The 19,875-nt window shown below is 36.3% G+C and overlaps 1 protein-coding gene across 2 annotated transcripts in view; it reads left to right on the forward strand.

Moving 5' to 3' along the window:
- Positions 1–19,875, forward strand: part of Ola1 (Obg like ATPase 1) — a 121,126-nt gene that overhangs the window by 53,982 nt on the left and 47,269 nt on the right. For both annotated transcript variants that reach the window (XM_090342617.1, XM_090342616.1), the window contains exon 5: positions 11,279–11,454. In XM_090342617.1, the coding sequence (XP_090198743.1) occupies positions 11,279–11,454 (176 nt within the window). The remainder of the gene's footprint in view (positions 1–11,278; positions 11,455–19,875) is intronic.

Genomic DNA, 19,875 nt, shown 5'->3' on the forward strand with positions numbered 1-19,875 from the left:
TTAGTTTGTTATTGTTTAGAAGCCTAAAGAAGTTAAGGTAAAAAGTCCATGAGATTATGGTTTTTATGCACATGTAGCAAACACATGTACATGATGTTGCTAACTTTAAAAATAATGCCTAGGAATAAATAATTTACCTGCCTTTGTTTATAAACCAGTGTTGTAGAAAAGTACACTGAAGCTTACCTTTAAATATCTTTATTTTAAAGACACTAGTAAATTTTCCATAAAATAGAATAGATCAATATAGCTATGGCAAGACAATACAGCTTCAAAGCATTTCAGTTTTATTAAACTAGTTTCATATGCTATATCATAAAACTTTCAGTCCAATCAGCAACCAAATTTAAATACTGCAAATTGTAGCAGCAAAACAATAATTCTGCTGATTAGCCCCTTTCCATTTCTTGTAAGTGAACTGTTTATGCTGTTGAGTACCTTTTGAAAAAAGAAAAAGCCAAAACAGCCTTGATTAGTCAAGGAGTAATTGGATGACTTGATTTTAGCAAGAGAATGAATTGGTTGATGATAGCCTGTAACTAAGTGTAGTGGTTCTGTTCAGATGAATACATAACATACAGTCATCAGATCTTGACAGGTATAACATATAAGCAGTGCTCAGAATCTACTGGTGGGTGTGACAGGATAGAAATGGAGGCAATAAGTTTGTCATAAAGTTTTTTACTTGAAAATTTGAAGTAATTCTTAAAGGAATTTAGAGAAACATCCAATTTTAAGAATTTTAATTTAAATTGGGTATGAGTAGATGAGGTTTGTCTTACTTTAAGGACAATATATCTTATACTCTAATGGCCCCAAGGGCTGAGATGATCATTTAACTTTTGCAGACACTGTATCCTTTCATTTTCATTGAAGCTCATGGCGATCATGGCTGTTAGTACACTATGTGGGAAAACCTTCAAGTCTTCATTGTGTTCATGTCTATTTAATGTTGGTTATGTCAGAACTTTTTGTGTATCATATTTTCAGTTATGATTTCTTGATTATTTTTTAAAAATGTGTCTATGAGCTTATATTAATGAAATGGCATAAAGCAAGTAAATTAACTTAAAAATTCATTCATTTCTAACTAGTCTACTTAAATAAGGCCAGTTATTAGTCTCCTTTTCCCTGACAAAATATACTAAAATAACTGAGCTTTCCGGGCTGTGTTCAATGTGGAGCCAAAAGGTTCAATTGCATAAAAACCTGAAGTGTACTTTTTTGCTAGATCCATGAAATGATTGGGGTGAACCTTCACAATTAGCTATGGGAGGGTGATAGATGTCATCCATCCATATCCATTCTGGTACTGGCTTTGATTTGGCACCACCTGGTGGTGGTTGGTTGCTCAGGCTTACCACTCAATGGACTAGGTCTTGTAGGTTAAGTACTTTAGGATTGTAGTAAGCATTCTAGAAATCCGTCAGGTAGTTAGTGTCTACTTTTGCTGGGCCAGTCTATTTTGGAAGACTTGTGAGGTTGCAGTATCTACCTTACATAGTTTACTCCACAAGGATGTGCGTGCTTTACCATCTTTAATGCCTCTAAGCCTTATCATTCTCTCCATTTTTCTGCCCTTAGTATAAAAATATGAGTTATTGAATTTAAGGGTGTAATTATTTTCTGAAGAAACTGCCTGGTTTTAGGGCATCTGCTTTCAGAGTTCCTTTTGTTTGAACTCAAGAGTGCGATCCCCATTATGTAATGTGCATGCAGTCAAATCATTATGCTCTTATTCTGACGCCAAATGATATTGGTGAGTCTTCCTTTTCCGTCCCTTCAATTCCTGCTTCTATATCTTAGAAAACTAGGTAAAAGTCAGAGTTAGTTGAAGCTATGAATAAAGGCTGTAAAACAGTTACTTTAAAAGGCAGTAGCCAGCCATTCACTTGATTAATACCTGTCATATATTTACATTTTGTGAGCATTTAAACACCAGTTTCAAACTCTAGCCAAGACAATATTTTATCTTTTTTCACAGCATCAATACACTTAAATATGGGATTAAAATAATTTATGGTTCCATAAAAATCTTTACACAAAATCTGGACCAAAATTTTAAAGTGGCACCTTTCTAATACTAGTGCTCTGGTTTAAAATCTCAATGCTGTTTTTACCCTCATCAGTTTGTACTGGATACTAATGGTTTTGTGTATGTGTAAAGCACAGAAGTAGTGGGGACCTCTATGTTTTTGGCAGCTGGTTTTCTCATGGTGGCCAGGACATTCCTCAGCTCTCTTCCTCTTGTCATGCATGTGTGTCTCTGCCCTTTTCTAGGTGAACCTGATGGTCCAATTCTCCTTTGAAGTAGTTCCATGGCACACCATTAGTACAGGGCTGTATTCTGTATTATAGCCCTCACATAAACTTGACATGCTTGGTGAAGCACCTGTTATGGTGGCCGTTCCTAATCTTGTTCATATTCCTGCTCATCCTGTGATTTTTATTGAGGATCATGGGATGGAGTAGCTTAGAGCCATGGCTGCTGCTCTCCAGGGGCTACTCTTACCTTTGAAATTTGACTAGCGCTCCTGGCACTCTTCTCTTTGAAGTCTGTGAAACAGTATATTTATTAAAGCGTATATTTAAAGTGACTATGAGGGCCGGGAGTTTGGCCTAGTAGTAGAGTGCTTGCCTACCATACACGAGGACCCAGCTTCAATTCCTCAGTCCCACATACGCAGGAAAAAGCCAGAAGAGGTGCTGTGGCTCAAGAGCACTAGCCTTGAGAAAGCCCTGAGTTCAAGCCCCAGGACTGGCAACACACACACACACACACACACACACACGCACACACACCCTGCTATTACACAGTTTTGGCTGTGTAAATGACCTGTGGTAAGTGACCACATTTCATTTCTTCTCAGTTAGATATAATTCTTTTTAGCTATTACCCAGTTTTTGTGAATTCTACTCTGTTTGAAAAGAAATGCTTAGTTAAAATTTTTACTTTTCATATTATTTTTATACCTAGTACCCAATGCCTTACTGCTTTGTTTGTGACTAACAGTTTCTCTGTTAAAGCATATAGCTAACAAAATTACTTAAATCTAAAAGAATATGCATCACTAATAGTTAAGGAAATCAGAGGTCTTTGAAGAAATAACTCATAGGGGCTTCTTATTGTAGTCTATAATATATACTTTCCTTCTCCATTAATTTATGTGATTGATATGGTTAGTACTAGTTTGTTTGAAATGTTTCTTAAATATTGCATGTGATGTAAAATTTATCCTTCATTGTTTTGCAAAAGTTCCTCTCTAGCAGTTGATTTTTATTCAGAGTGCTAATAAATGCTTAATATTTATTCACTCATTTCTTTATATTGGTTTACATTATACCTAATATGCATTAGCATACTCTGGTTTCTCTTCCGATCGTAAAATTCTTTTGCTTTTTACTAATATGTATTAGCTCTGATTCAGGCACAGGGTGAGAACTAAAAAAGCACTTAATTATAATCCTGTTATTTAATGTTATAATCCTGGAGTTTAGGTAGCTAGGAGTAGAGTCCATATGCCTAACAATTGATGTACATGCTATAAGTCATATGAATAGAATGGACAGATTGTTATAGCAATTAAAATAGAAGGTATGATCAGAGAAGGCATAGTCATAGGGATGTCACTTTAGTGACTTTGATGTGAAGATGCTGTTTTGGAAGGCGAAATTGGAAAAGAGTGTTTTCAGCAGCAGATGGATGAACAGCAAATGAAAAAATAAAATAAAAAGGCATGATTATTTTGCGAATGGGATATTATGGGCCCCAACATTAGAATAAATCAAGGCTCTAATTTTGTTTAGTCTGTTTATTGTATATCTGGGATGTTAAGTGATACCTTTATTCATTGTTTATGTTACTGGAATTAAAAATTAGTTGTATTTGTTAATTTGTCTCTGCATATTATTTCTTCTAACAACATTACAGTTCAGAAAGTTAGAAAAATGAGTTTTTAGAAGCCATATTTATAGTAACTTATTTAACCTTGAAGCCATATTTAGTATATTGCATTTATTTATTTATTTATTTATTTATTTTTAATTCGAACAATCTCCGAACTATTCTGTATTACCTTAGCAATAAAAAAAATCAAATTAGAAAGAAACATAATGGAAAAGGCATTAGAGGGAAAGAAAACTATAGGGCCCAATGCTTTTATTTATTTTTATTTTTATTTTTTTGGCCAGTCCTGGGGTTTGAATTCAGGTCCTGAGCACTGTCCGTGGACTTTCTTGAGGCTAGAGCTCTACCACTTGAGCCACAGCATGACTTCTGGCTTTTTCTATGTATGTGGTACCAAGGAAGCACCCTTGTCTTTGTGAATGCTAGGCAAGCATTCTACTCCTAAGCCAAACTCCCAGCCCTACTGTATTGCTTTTAGAGTACTTTATTCTGAAGAAATCTGTACACTCTTCTACAAGTCAACTATCCTTGATACCTTTTAGACTAAATTGCTCTAAGATTGCTTTGTAGTTGAGGGGAATGAAACATTATAAGATGGATATAATTTATAATAGGAAGAAAGGACGAAATACTTTGAGTCCCTAGAATGTACAAAATTACAGCAACATTTAAATATGAGGAACTTTAAGGAATTAATGAGTTAGGAAGTTAGTGAGATAGTTGTTAGGATGGGTAAACACAGCAAAAGCATTAGCTCAACATTAGAAGCAAAGCAGAATCTCAAAATTAATTCAGAATATTAAGGATGCTTTTTAAACTTTTAAAATATATGTTATATAAAGTAGAATAAGAAGTAAAAATCTTGTTGAGCAATGCTAGTTCTCATTAAGGTACTTTTTTCCTGCTACTTCTTTGGAAAGAGTTGATATGTTGCAGCAACTAAAAATGAGAAATTCTTGAGCAATTGAATATAATTAAGGACAGGTGTTGACTCTAGGTTATAACCTGCTTTTAAGTGACAGTAAGTATTCCTTAATGATATGGATGTCTAATTATCTACATTATAACACCAGTAACTTAAGCAGAATTTTTTGATATTTTGTACATTTGAAAGAATTGTATTTTATAATATTGTAATGTGTTACTTTGTGTCAATTAAGAGATTTCACTCATAGTTAAAAAAAAACTTTTACATGCAGATTATACCAATGCAGGCTCCTGTTTTAACATTTTTCATATTTTGTGCCTATTTTTTCCTCAAGTTCATCTTTTCCACCAGCTTTATTTATTTCTTTATTTATTTTTTGCCAGTCCTGGGCCTGGGCTCAGGGCCTCAGCACTGTCCCTGGATTTTCTCAATGCTAGGGCTCTACCACTTGAGCCACAGCACCACTTCTGGCTTTTTTCTATGTATGTGGTACCGGGGAATCGAACCTAGGTCTTCGTGAATGCTAGGTAAGCACTCTACCACTAGGCCAAACTCCCGTCCAGGTTTTTATTTTTTATTTACTACTAGAAGTATGTGTAAAAGTTTTATGTGGGTCACTTAAAATTGCTTCCATTTTAAATTGGTCCTCAAAGTCAGCCATACGGGCATTTTATTTTACTAAACCTTTTGTTATTTGGTTAGCTTTTTTGTATTTTGTTTTTGTCGATAATGGAAATTGAGCTTAGGATCTCCTGCTAGCTCAGCAATCACTCTTATTGCTGAACCATAGCTCCAGCCTTAGTTCACTAATTTTTTTTTTTTTTTTTAAATTGGTCATGGGGCTTGAAGTCTGGGCCTTGGAGTTGTCCCTGAGCTCTTCAGCTCAAGGCTACCACTCTACCCCTGGCTCCACAGCACCACTTCCTGTTTTCTAGTGGTTACTTGGAGATGAGAGTCTCACAGACTTTAGTGCCCTAGTTGAGATCCTCAAATCTCAGCCTCCTGAGTAGCTAGGATTATAGGTGTGAGCCACCAAGCCTGGCTTTTACTGAGCTTTTAAAAAAAACCTGAATTAATTGTTTATTATGTCAGTGGGATAGTAGTTTTTTTCTTAGCCAAGATTTAGGTTTAGAGCTTTTTCCCTGTGATGAGAAAAGGGAGTAGAGGAGAAAAGGAAGAAGCAAAAAAAAAAAAATCATACACATACAGCTACCCATAGTTTGATTTTTCATTCTAGCATAATTAGCCTATAATATATAGAGACTGGATTATTTGTTGTGGATTATTACTTTGCTGTGGAGTTTGCTATGTCATATATTTCCCCTGGTAATGGTTGGTTATTTTAAATAAGCCCATCCCATCAAGTCTAGTTATTCTATGCCATTTATGCTTTTCTATCAAGTAGTAACAGTTTTTAATACTAATTTCCATTTTTATGTGTTTACAAAATATTTTTCAGAGGTCTATAAATATATCCTCTCAACATAATTATTCATTTACTTAGAATTTTCCTAGCAGAATAATTTTATTTAACTCGTCTCAGGTTTATTCCCTTCTAGTATGCCAGCTGTTCATTTAACATCTATGAATGATAATATTGTTTAAAACTTTTGTTTTATTTTTATTATTTTTAGTTATCATTCAAACAAATCAGACCAGGAATATAATACATCTTGATCAATGTCACATCACTCCTTTCCTCATTCTTCCCATCTCTCCCAATCTCATTTCTTCCCTCAGCTTTTTTAATTTTGTTGGATATACATCGAATATTATGACCCTAGCAGAATACTTTATTCTTTGATGTGTTCCAAAATGTGTTCTTTAATGACTATCTCTAGTCATTAAAGAAGATTTTTTTTTTTAAACCAGTCCTGGGGCTTGAACAAGACTTTTTAAGTAAATAAAATCATTGAGATTTCTGTTTACTTTCTAATTTAAAAGAATTACTCAGTGCAAAGATAAATATTATAAATTTTGAGAACCAGTTATCAACTTAATTCTATTCATGCTCAAATTTATTTATATTGAGAAGTTGAGAAGCGACTTAAATTATTCTTCTAACATGGAATGTTTGGAGTACATAATAAATAACTTGCAGTCACCTACACTCTTCTATGCAACAAAGGATTTTTGGCAGGTCATGGCACAAATATCTAATCCCATATACTTGGAATACAGAGACCCAGAAGATTATGGTTTAAGGTTAGGTATAAAACATTAGGGAGACTCAATCTCAACCAACAAATCAGACCTAGTGATACATACTGTAATGCCAGCTACTTGACAGACATGAGTTGAAGGATTACAGTGTGAGGCTGGCCCTAGAAAAGACAGGAGACTTTATTTGAAAAATAACTAACTCAAAAAACATCTGGAGCCAGGCTCAAGAAGTAGAGTGCCTGCTTAACAAGAAATGAGGCCCTGAGTTTAAAACCCACTGTCATCCTCCAGAAAATTTCACTAGCAACTTGTGTTTTCCAACCTTCTTAAGTAAATATAGATGTTAAAGTAAAGGTTTAGCCCTTTTAGAACACTAGTCCAGTATGTATGGGACCCTGGGTTTTCTCATTTTGTTTCACACACCACTTTCACACATTCAGATATTCGTATTAATGAGCTGCTTGTCTGCAGTCGTACTTTATTCAGGAGATAGAGATAGAAGGATCATTTGAGACAAGCCCAGGCAACATAGTGGGTTCCTGTCTATCAAATACTAATAATACTGTAGTTAATGTTATTAATTATTAATTATTGCGCTTTAGGATTATAGAGAAGTTAGGAACTGGAGTTCTGACCTAAGATGAGAATTTGCTTTGAAGATATTTGAAGAGATAAAAGGTTTTCTTCCCTCATATGATATTTTTATCTCTCTTTCTAATATTGTATTGTAGCTTTGTAGAGATTTTAGTGGGATTCTGAATTAAAATGTATTTAAAGCATTTACTATTTACCATATTAGAAAGCAATGTGAAGTCATCATCAGCCTATGAAATATGGTAATGATTTAACATCACGAATTACTCATGTGACAGTTTTTTTCCTAGAATATGCATTTTGCTTATAACCTTCTGGTTTTATACCTGGTTTCGGCTTCTAATTATGTGTGTGTGTTGGGGGGGGCTTTATTATACTATAAATAAATATATTTTTGCTTGAAACCTTACAGTAGTCTCACTCTTACTATTTTTATCTAGTTTAAGTTTTCCTTTTTTGTCTTTCATTCATCCTCATGTGATATACACCTGGAACTGAGGAAAGATTGGCTAGAAATAAAAGGATAGGAATATTAGTATACCACAATAACATGGATTTTCCCTCTCAATGAAGAAAGATTAGGTCATCTGCCAAAGTAGTAAGGGACAATGAAGGATGTCAGTCACCCATATTTATAGCTGTCTGTCTATAATATGAGTGATTAGACATAAATGATACTTGTGGTAATAATGATGTTTCCAGTAGCTAATAACTAAAGACCCAAATTTTTACTAAACTGTGAATTTTTTTTATTTTTATTTTTATTTTTTTGTGGATCATGGGGCTTGAACTCTGCCTGGGTGCTGTCCCTGAGCTCTTCAGCTCAAGGCTACCACCCTATCCCTGGGCCTGGAGGTTATCCCTGAGCTCTTCAGCTCAAGACTACTACCCTACCCTTGAGCCAAGTCCCACTTCCCATTTTCTAAAGGTTCAGGTCTTTTTGTGCCCAGGCTGGCTTTGGACCTTTGATCCTCAGATCTCAGTCTCCTGAGTAACTAGGATTACAGGCATCAATTTTTTTTGACAGTTAAAACTTAATCACTATGTGTTGGGGTCCTTCGTCCCTGGTCCCTCTCTACTAGTAGGAGGGATGGGAAAAACGCACCCCGACCAGGCCAAGCCGCAAGAGGAAGGGGCCCACTTGTCCTCCCGCACTCAGCCCTCTTACCCCGGAGCACGAACAGAGATGCCAAGGCAGGAAGATTCTCATTCTCTCATTCTCTCATTCTCTCATTCTCTCATTCTCTCATTTTCTCTCTCTCTCTCTCTCTCTCTCTCTCTCTCTCCCTCTCTCCCTCTCTCCCTCTCTCCCTCTCTCCCTCCCTCCCTCCCTCCCTCTCTCCCTCTCTCCCTCCCTCCCTCCCTCCCTCCTTCCCTCCCTCCCCTTCTCCCTTCCCCCTCTCCCCTCCCCCCTAGCCCCTCCCTCCTCTCCCCTCCCCCCTTTCCTAAATCCCTCCTCCTTATATTGGGTGAGGGAGCCTATCAGTATACAAGATGGACAGGACAAAGAGATCCACGTGTTTTATCCCTACTACAAGCCTCAGCAGAAAGTTATTAGACATGGTGTTACTCAGCCCCCAACAACTGTGTTTTGTTTTTGTAAATACAATGCATGTTCATTTTACATGAGACAAAACATTAAAAAAGTGTAAATAAGCACAGTTTGCACATTTCTAAAGAATTGTAATGACCAATTCCTCTTTATTATCACTTTGTTAAAGTTGAGGATTGTGGTTTAAAAATTGCCGTTTAATTTCGGGGTTGTGGAGAAAAAGGAACCCTACTGCACTGCTGGTGGGATTGTAAACTAGTTGAGCCACTTTGGAAAGCAGTGTGGAGGTTTCTTAAAGAACTGAAAATTGACCTTCCCTACAATCCCGCCATACCACTTCTGGGCATCAACCCTGAACATCATAGCCCATGATATGATAAGGACACCTGCTCAGCTATGTTTATCCCTGCACTATTCACAATAGCCAGGCAATGGAAACAATCCAGATGCCCAACTGCAGATGAATGTATATTTGCATACCCAACGATCTGGACATGGTACGGGGAATATAAACACAACTACATAGACATAAAAACTTATGACTCTATAGACATGTTTTATTACATTGATTAATACGTATCTATGATATACAAACCCTTAGCCTAATTTTGATTATGTTCTAAAAACTAAGAGCCTGTGGTTATATATAGAGATTCTCTTCTTGAATACTTGTTTGTTAAACACGTCATTTGAAATATGATGTAAAAATCAATGTTAATAAAAAAAATTATGACTCAAAAAAATTGCCATTTAAAACTTGCTCACAAATTTGTTGTAAGGGTGTTGTTGAAGCCATCTTGGTAATTCATTGTTGACCCCTATATAAAAATATTTATATAGAATATTTTTCATTTTAAGTGACACTGAAAGCTTAGTTTTCTCTGAAACTGACCATATTGCTTGTGTTGCTCTGTCTGCCAATAAGTTAACTTTGATTTTCCTACTTTATTGTAAAAAAAAATAATATTGTGCTTTAGTGATGATTATCTGTCTATTGTGTACTTATATTTATATTGCAACAATGTAATTTATGTCCTTATATTACTGAATAACCCATATTCAGATATACACAACTTGATTACTTTTAACTAAGAAATTATATGTTAAAACTCTGTAACCTGTAACAAGAATATCTTAATTTACTGCTTTTCTATCGAGGCAGACTCATGATTTCTATGGTACCTGTGCCTAAAGTAACTGATACTTTATTACACTTTATTATTATTATAACTCATTTGGGAAGCACAATCAGGTAGATAATTTTAATGAAATTAATTTTGTGGATGTATCATTGATGTTTATAATATTTCTTAGTATTTGTTCATTTTTGTGATCCCATTCTTTATCTGGTAATTTGAGTAAATCCCAGTTGAATTATGTTGCCACATTATGTCTTCAAAAGGGCATAAAGTCAGTACACATGCTTCAGTAATATCTGGTTGTTTTACCCTTATGTTTCCAGTTGGCAATTTGAAATTATGGCTTCAACTGCACTTTAAATATGTGATAATAGCATGTGTTTCTAATAAGGGCCAGCACCATTTTGTTCAGATAGTGTGAATGGTTGTCACTCATATATGACAAATGCACCTTCATCTGCTTCTTTGATAGCCCCCTAAAAACCATACCCTCAAATCAGGCCGATGAAATTAGCTGCTGTGTAAATTGTGTGTCTGAGTGGTTCATTATCTAATCACCGTCAGAACCACAGTGATAAAGTAGATTGAAGCAGGGAAGAGGTCTGCCAGATGATTTCAGCACCCCCCTCCCCAAATCTGGTTTCCCTTGGAAACCCTAATAGTACAGTTTAGAACTTCAGGCTTTCATGCTTGGAATTCAGTATGTTTAATATATCCAACTTAGAAATGCTAGTAGTTCTGAATATAATTTTTTCCTGTAAAGGCCGTAATTTTAATTCAATCAGATTTTGAGGGGTTTGAACTACAGTTTTATTGCGACTACCCTTAATTTTCCTAAATGAAAAAGAATGCTATGTCCTACCTGCATACAATTCAGAATAATTTATTCAGTGTAGTTATTTGCTCACCTAAAAGTCTTTCCCTCTAGTCACTGTAATCATAATGACCTTTGATATTACGTGTTTATTAAATTGCTTCCCTTTAACTCATTTTAGGTGCTTTTGAAGATGATGATATCACACATGTTGAAGGAAGTGTAGATCCCATCCGAGACATAGAAATAATACATGAAGAACTTCAGCTTAAAGATGAGGAAATGATTGGTCCCATTATAGATAAGCTAGAAAAGGTGGCTGTGAGAGGAGGAGATAAAAAACTAAAACCTGAATATGTAAGTAAAATTTTATAGCTTCTTTAGATACCTAATAGTTTATTTTTACTGATTAAAAAGTTAAATATATACAGTCTGTAATATTATTATGGGGTTTTAGAATGAGGTTATTCCTGTTTTTTTTTTTTATATTTTTTTGTTCCTTGGGGACAACCAAAGGTCAAGATGAATAATGATAGGTTATATATGTATTCAAGCAAGCCAAAATTAGTAATATTGAGTCTTCGTATGATCCAGATATAGATCTTTGAATTTTAATGTTTAATGAAGTGTGATTTTGTGATGACAAACTTACTGGGTTTAGAGAAATAATTGTGTTTCATCTATTTGAATTTGTGATTTACATAAAAATTTGTTCTTCTAAAGGCTGGGACTGGTGGCTTACGCCTGTAATCCTAACTATTCAGGAGGCTGAGATCTGAGGATCACTGTTCCAAGTCAGCTAAGGCACTAAAGAACAAAGAACGTGAGACTCTTTATCTCCAACTAATCACTAGAAAACAGGAAGTGGGGCTGTGGCTTAAGGGGTAGGGTGGTAGCCTTGAGCTGAAGAGCTCGGGACAGCGCCAAGACCCAGTGTTCAAGCACCATGACCCCTCCCCGCCCAACAAAAAGAATTGTTCTTCTATAGGGATTGAATTTAAAATTACATTCTTTTTTAAAAATATTTTTTATTGAAGGGTTGCATTATATTCTCCAGATAGAAGGTGTATTACTTCATAAACATTGATACCCCTTCTCTTGTTTTTGTCCCTATTTCCCTCCCCTTATTGTCAGGATTATGTATAGAGGGATTACAGTTAGATTGTCAGGTAGTGGGTACATTTCTTCTCCCACATTGACACCCCTTCTTATGTTTTTGGCCCTGTTTAAAGGTACACTCTTAAACTGGACAAATCATTTTTGTTTTTTATCCAATGAAAACATGCCATTGTCCTTACTATTCAGAATGTTGTTTATCATATTATTAGTGAATAATTATTAGAAATGTAATAAATGTTTTAAAATTAGTCTTTGAAGCTTTTTATTTATATATGATAAATTGGCTTTTACATTTAAAATAAGACCAGTGCCATAGCCATTCATTTTCTTTATTAACATTTTTTCATAAGTACTTGGGCGCTATTTATGAATCTTTGTCATGAGAAAGCACTTTCCTTTCCTTCTCCCTTTCCTCTTCTTTTTCTTTTCTTCACAGTCTTGGGAATTGAGTCCAGGGTTTCAGGCTTCCTTAGGGGTCAGGGTTCTGTCCCTTATCTTTTTCTGCTCAAGGCTGGCACACTTTAGCCACACCATTACTTGTAGCTTTTTGCTGCAAATTGGAGTTAAGAGCCTCTTGATTTTTTTTTTCTTAAGCTGACTGAGACCCTTAAATTTCAACCTCCTGAGTAGCTAGCAGGAATGAACTACTTCTGGCTTTGTATTTTTTTTATGTATTTGTTTTTACTTTATTTTCTCTCTGCCTTTTTTTGGGTGGGAGGCAGTTATGGGGCTTGAACTCAGAGCCTGAGCACTGATGTTTTCTCAAGGCCAGTGCTCTACCACTTGAGACACAGCACCACTTCCAGCTTTTTCCTATGCATGTGGGATCGAGGAATAGAACCCGGGTCTTCATGCATGCTAGGCAAGCACTCTACAGCTAGACCGAACTCCTGGCCTCATATTTTTAAAATTTCAATTAAAATTTTTGTGTTTGTCAGAACTAGTGCTTGAACCTACCACCTGAACTTTTTCAGCTCTCCCACCTGAGCTACTTTTCTATTTTTGGTGTTTAGTTGGAGATAAGCGTCTTATGGACTTTCCTACTAGGACCAGCTTTGGATCTCAATCCTGAGATCATAAACTCTTCGTTTTTTGCTTTTTTCCTTTTTCCAGAGCTGGGGACCGAACTCAGGGCCTTGCACTTGCCAGGCAAGGGCTCTTCTGCTGAGCTAAATCTCCAACCCCAGATCATAGACTCTTAAGCAGCTATAATTTAAAGCATGAGCTACCGTCCCTTGGCTTGTTTATTTTTTTGTTGTTGTTGTTGTTGCTGAGTGTTTTTGAGGATGTCGTTGTGCTGTGCTTGTCTTGCACTTGAACTCCTGAGTAACTAGGATTACATATCAGCCAATAGTGCCTAGCTCTGTATTCATATTTTATTTAATTTATTTTTTTATGCTGATCATGGGGCTTGAACTCAGGGTCTAGGGGTTGTCTCTGAGCATTTTTGTTCAAGGATAGCAATCTAACACTTGAGCCACTGCTCAATCTCTGGCTTTTTGGGTAGTCAATTGGAGATAAGAGTCTAGCAGACTTTCTTCATAGGGCTAGCTTTGATCCTCAGACCTCAGCCTCTTCAGTAGCTAGGATTACAGGTATATACCACCAGTTCTTGGCTATAGTCCTGGTTTTTATATTTTTATCTTTTTTAAATGTTCTCTCTCCCCTTCCCCCCTCTCTTCCCTCCCTCCCTCTCCCCCTCTCCCTCCTTCCCTCCCTTCCTCCCTCCCTCCCTCCTTCCTTCCTTCCTTTCTTCCTTCCTTCCTTTCTTTGCGGGTCATGGGGCTTGAACTCTGGTCCTGTCCCTGAGCTCTTTAGCTCAAGGCTACTGCCCTGACCCTTGAGCCACAGCCCCACTTCCCCTTTTCTACTGATTAATTGGAGGTAAGAGTCTCACATTCTTCAGTGCCTGGGCTGACTTTCAACTGAGATCCTCAGATCTCAGCCTCCTGAATAGTTAGGATTACAGGCATGAGCCACCTCACCTGGCTGTCCTTTACCATTTGAGCCACTCCCCCTGCCATTTTTTAGTTTTATTATTTGTTTTCAGATAGGTTTCTCTCCCCATCCCCCATTACCTGGTCCATGTAAATAAATTCAAATTTATTAGAAAATGAATGTGAAAAGATGAACGGTTGGGTAAGCCGTTTAACTTTTTATTTACTACATTTAATTACGTGGTTTTTCTATAGCAGAATATTACTTTTATATTAATTTTTAAGGAAATAAATTTGTTAGGTATCCTTGGGGAAGAGAAGGAGGAAAGACAGAAATGCATGTTCTTTGTCAAATATATAACTTCATTGTAAGCTGTATTCATCAAACTTTAGTGCTTAAGGAAAAGCATTTTGAAGTTTATGTCTGGAACATGGAAAATAAATAGGACTTAGTATAGGACTTAGTAATACTGGGTGATATTCGGACACAAGATCAATCTGTTTTCATTAACTTGAGTTAATATTAGTGTAGGTAGTATAAATAAAAATTAAGAATAATCCTTCACTGGGTATGATGATATGTAAAGCTCTGTAATCTCAGGACACTGAAGGTTACAGTAAGAGAATTGTGAGTTTGAGGTCATCTAGGGCTACCTTGTGAGACACTGTTTTAAAAAAAAAACGCAAAAAAAGGCTTAGTGTGATGGTTCATGTCTGTAATGAAAGCCATTTGAAAGGCAGAGATCAGGATTGTGATTCAAGGTCAGCCTGACAAAAAGTTGGTGAGACTTTTCAACTAGTTGTGGTGAGTTATATCTGTAATACAAGCTATGCCAAAGGCATAGGAGAATACTGGTCCTAGACTGTCCTCAGCAAAATCCTAGGCCTTATAAGACAAATAAAGTCATTTTTTTTCTTTCTTTCTTTTTTTTTTTCTTTGTCTTTTTTTTTCTTTTAAGGGAGGAGGAGACTCATCTCAAACTGACCACCAAAAATGAGCTATGGCTCAAGTAGTAGAGCTCTAGGCTTAAGCAAAAAGATCAGGGACAGTGCCAGGTCTTGAGTTTAAGCCTCACTGAAGATAAAATAGAACTTAAGGCATGGATTGTAGTATAAATAATTCTTTCCAAACTGTCTCAAGAGACACACATGGGGAAAGGAAAGAAAATATAAAGTATGGTAATGGATGGGTTGTCACCATTTAGAATCTTTAGAAAGTGCTTTATAGTTTACTACTTGGACTAGTGAGGATGCTTGCCTTAAGAAGCTGTGTCAGCACGTGCTGGGCCAGTGAAGATGCAAAAACAGATAGATCATTAAGTTGGTTGCGCATCTGTCATTCAGCATACATTTGATCTTTCTGTTCTAATTCTACTTTTTTTTTTTTTTTTTTGCTTGTTCTGGGGCTTGAACTCTGGGCCCGGGTGCTGTCTCTGAACTGCTTTTGCTCAAGGCTAGCACTTTACCACTTATGTCTTAGCACCACTGACAGCTTTTTCTTAGTAGTTTATTAGAAATAAAAACCATAGACTATTCTTTCCCAGCTGACTTTGAACCATGATCCTCAGATCTCAACCTCCTGAGTAGCTAGGATTACCAGCATGAGGCACTGGTGCTTGGCTGTTCTACTAATTTTTAGTTCTTTTTTTACTCATAATTTTAATTTGATGGTGCTATTCTCATTTATCTCAAATTTTTAATATAAAAGGTATCTATATGATTATGGTATCAACTAGTTACAGTAGGGGAATTTCTTTTTCAATACCTTCTCATGAAATGATGTAAACATATAAAATGTATAGATTTTAAAAAAGAGAAAACTACCTGTGAGAAAGATAAGTAGGCTATTTTCTTTTTTTTTTTTTTGCCAGTCCTGGGCTTGAGCTCAGGGCCTGAGCACTGTCCTTGGACTCTCTCGAGGCTAGAGCTCCACCACTTGAGCCTCAGCACCACTTCCGGCTTTTTTCTATGTATGTGGTACCGTGGAATCGAACCTGGGTCTTCGTGCATGCTAGGCAAGCACTTTAACCACTAGGCCAAACTCCAGGCCCCATAGGCTATTTTCTTTTAATTAAGAAGTTAAAGTTTATCTTGGTCATAAGGGAGCTCTACCACTTGAGCCACAGCACCACTTCCAGCTTTTTCTGTGTATGTGGTACTGAGAAATTGAATCCTGGTCTTCGTGCATGCTAAGCAAGCACTCTACCAGTAGGCCAAACTCCCAGCCCTACAATTTTTTTTTTTTAATGGATAGAAGTTAGGTGCAGAAAGAAGAGACAAACAGGTGTATATTAAGAGAAATGACAGACCACTTTCTCCTTTGTACTTTCTTTTTGTTTTTTGCTTCCTCAGGGTATGCATGCCCTGTCAGTTTCACTTTATAAAGTGCTATTACAATTTGTGGTCATAGTACATTAACGTGAATAGCTAAGTATTATGGCTATGGCTTCCCCTGCCTGAGCAGGAAAACAAGGATTAATATATGTGTTCTTCAGTGTGAGAAAGGGAAGAGGAAAATTTTTCCTGTATATCTTAATACTGAAGAGAAGCCCTCAAAGTAGGAGACAAGCATGGGTTCTCTCCTTTACCTACTGGATTGCTCTAGCTGCTGTATTTCTTTCCCTCTGGGCTAACAAGGTTGGTCTCCCTGGGGCTTAGTGTGCTTCCCGCTCCCCCACCCCCTAACTAGTTATTCTTTAATGCTGCTGATTTTTCCCCTGTTCATTCAAATGTGTCTTCTTTATTTTCTAGATGATCTTTTGGAAACTCAACATTCAAATCTCACACTATGAACTTTCCAGTTTCTAAAATTAGATGCCATTTATATTTTATGTAAATAAGCAGAAAAAAACTCTGGGGTTATATATAATCTGGCATAAACATAAGAGTAAGGTTGAAACATTCTAATGTAAGCAGTACTTTTTACAGTGTATCTTGCAATGTAAAGTAAGGATGAAACACTTTTACTCTCAGCCAGGTGTAGAGCTTCCAAGGACTGTTATAGTTAATAATACTGGATTGTTTGAAGAATCTTTAGAAATTTAAACATTTGTAGTTCTATAGGATTAGAAGTCGAATGATGGCTTTGGCAAAGCCTCTGAAGCCTCTCATGATTTTGTATGTGTATGCATGTAAACTCAGGATAAGGGCTTTGTTAAAGGAGTGAAAAACACAAGGTCCATGGTTGTATGGTTCAATGTATGAGGAATACCAAGATAGGTAAATGTACTAAGTCAAAAGTATGGATTGATAGTTCCCAATGTTTGGGAAGGAAATGGAGGAGAAATAGTTAAGAAGTAAAGTTTTATTTTGAAGTGATAGAAATGTTTTGAAACTTGATAGAGGTGGTAGTTGCATAACTGGATAGAAGTGGTGAGTTAGTAAAAAGCTTTACTGCTAAATAACCTTAAAATGATTAAATTTTTGTTATCTGAATTTGATGTGTAAGTGTTGCCAAGACTCAAACCAGGCCCTTAAGCATGCTAAGCAAGCTTCCTACCACTGAGCCACATTGTCAGTCCAATTAGCTTTTTAAGAAAAATAGAGACAAAAGATGTAGATTGAATTTTTGTTTTGTTTTGTTATTAAAACAAAACAAATGTCTAATGATGTCTAATTATGTCTAATGATAAGCTTAAAATATATAAAGTGAGAAGTGACAGACCTAAAAGACAAATAAACCAAAATCTAAAGTCATAACAATCTTCTAATAATTCTTTTAAGACTATTGACACACAGAACAGTACATCTATCTTTTCAAGTAGAAGTGAAACATTTATCAAAATTAACCATGTCTCTGATCATAAATCCAATACATATACACAAACCTACGTATACTGTTGGTATGTATATATCACTAAAGCATCCATTATGTATATAAGTATGGAGCATGTGTGTGTGTGTGTGTGTGTGTGTGTGTGCATGTACATGAGTGCATGCTCGCATATATGTATGTGTGTTTGCATGTGTGCACCTCAGGATCTGGGCACTGTTCCTGTGATGTTTTTGCTCAAGGCTAGCATTCTACTACTTGAACCATAGGTCTACTTCCAGCTTTTTTGTGGGTAACTTGACATAAGAGTCACTTATCCTAATAGCCTAGATATGAAAATAGTCTAGGTGCCCTACAGCTGATGAATGGATTGAGAAAATGTAATGTACATACAGATGGAATACTGTTTGACCATATGAAATTATATCTTTTGCAGGGAAATGAATAGAACTCTGTGTGTGTGTGTGTGTGTGTGTGTGTGTGTGTGTGTGTGTGTGTGTGTGTGTGGTGTTTTTTTGGTGGGTCATGGGGCTTGAACTCAGCCTGGGTGCTGTCCCTGAGCTCTTCATCTTCAGCTCACGGCTACCACCCTGCCCTGAGCCAAGCCCCACTTCCCATTTTCTAGAGGGTAATTGGAGATAGAGTCTCAGATCCTACTGTGCCCTGGCTGGCTTTGAACCTTGATCCTCAGCCTCCTGAGTAGCTAAGATTATGGGTATGAGCCACCACCGCACCTAGCTGATAGAACTGGTTGTTAAATGAAGTAAGCCATGTTCACAATGACAAAAGTGGCAGTTTCTCTCATGAATGCTAGACCTAAAAGATAAACATGTTAAACACACAAGATCATAATATACTCACCATACATGTGTATAGTATAGATATATAATGTTTGTAACTATGGAACAGTTTGTGATATTGAATATTAGTGAATAATATCAAAGTACATTGTATCTCTGAACTAAGATAGTAAAACAAAACTTCCTGAAATCTTTGATGGGCGAAAGAGAGTAAGCCAAATAAAATACCTGTACATGTGTATGTGATACATCACGATGAAAACTTTTGATTAATAGCATACAATTAAAAAATGAATGACAGCAATGTAAAGCAGGGTGTTTGTTCATACTAGTGGGAAAGGGAAGGGCAAATATAAAGAGTGGTGTGGTCAAATTACTGTGAAAACCGCTGACTCATGTGACTTTGCTATAAGTTAAGTAGGTTTCACAAAGCTGTTCTGTACAATAGAAAGCAGACAAACTTCTACTTGAGTTTTGGTTGGGGGATTGTTTTTTATGTTGCTGATTACCAAGTATACTTGGTAAACATACCACTGAACTATACAAGAAATCTTGTAAGAGGGCCGGGAATTTGGCCTAGTGGTTAAAGTGCTCCCCTAGCATGCACGAAGACCCGGGTTCGATTCCTTGGTACCACATATATAGAAAAAGCCGGAAGTGGTGCTGAGGCTCAAGTGGTAGAGCTCTAGCCTTGAGAAAGTCCAAGGACAGTGCTCAGGCCCTGAGCTCAAGCCCAGGACTGGCAAAAAAAAAAAGAAATCTTGTAAGAAAGAAATATAAAAGAAAAAAAAAAGGCATATATTTTATGGACATGGTTATACATTCCTAAATAAAGTACTAGCAATCTGGATCTGGCAACACATATTAATGGTATTATGGCTTGTCAGAAATGCTAAGGATGAAAAGTAGGTTTGACATATTAAAAATAATCAATGTAAATAAAAGAATAAAGGAAATTATATCACCTCTATACATTTGGGGAAAATGTAATATTTATTGAGGTGTGTTTGTGTATGTATGTTAAATAACCTGTTAACTAGAAATAGTCTGAGAAAAGATATCTGTAAAAAGTAAGTCTATATGCATATATATATGCATACATATGGATATCTATATAAACATTTATACTTAATCATGAAAGAGGAAAAAT

Source organism: Megascapheus bottae, chromosome 12 (genome assembly GCF_031878675.1).
Source record: "Megascapheus bottae isolate mThoBot1 chromosome 12, mThoBot2.hap1, whole genome shotgun sequence".
Classification (NCBI taxonomy): Eukaryota; Metazoa; Chordata; class Mammalia; order Rodentia; family Geomyidae; genus Megascapheus; species Megascapheus bottae.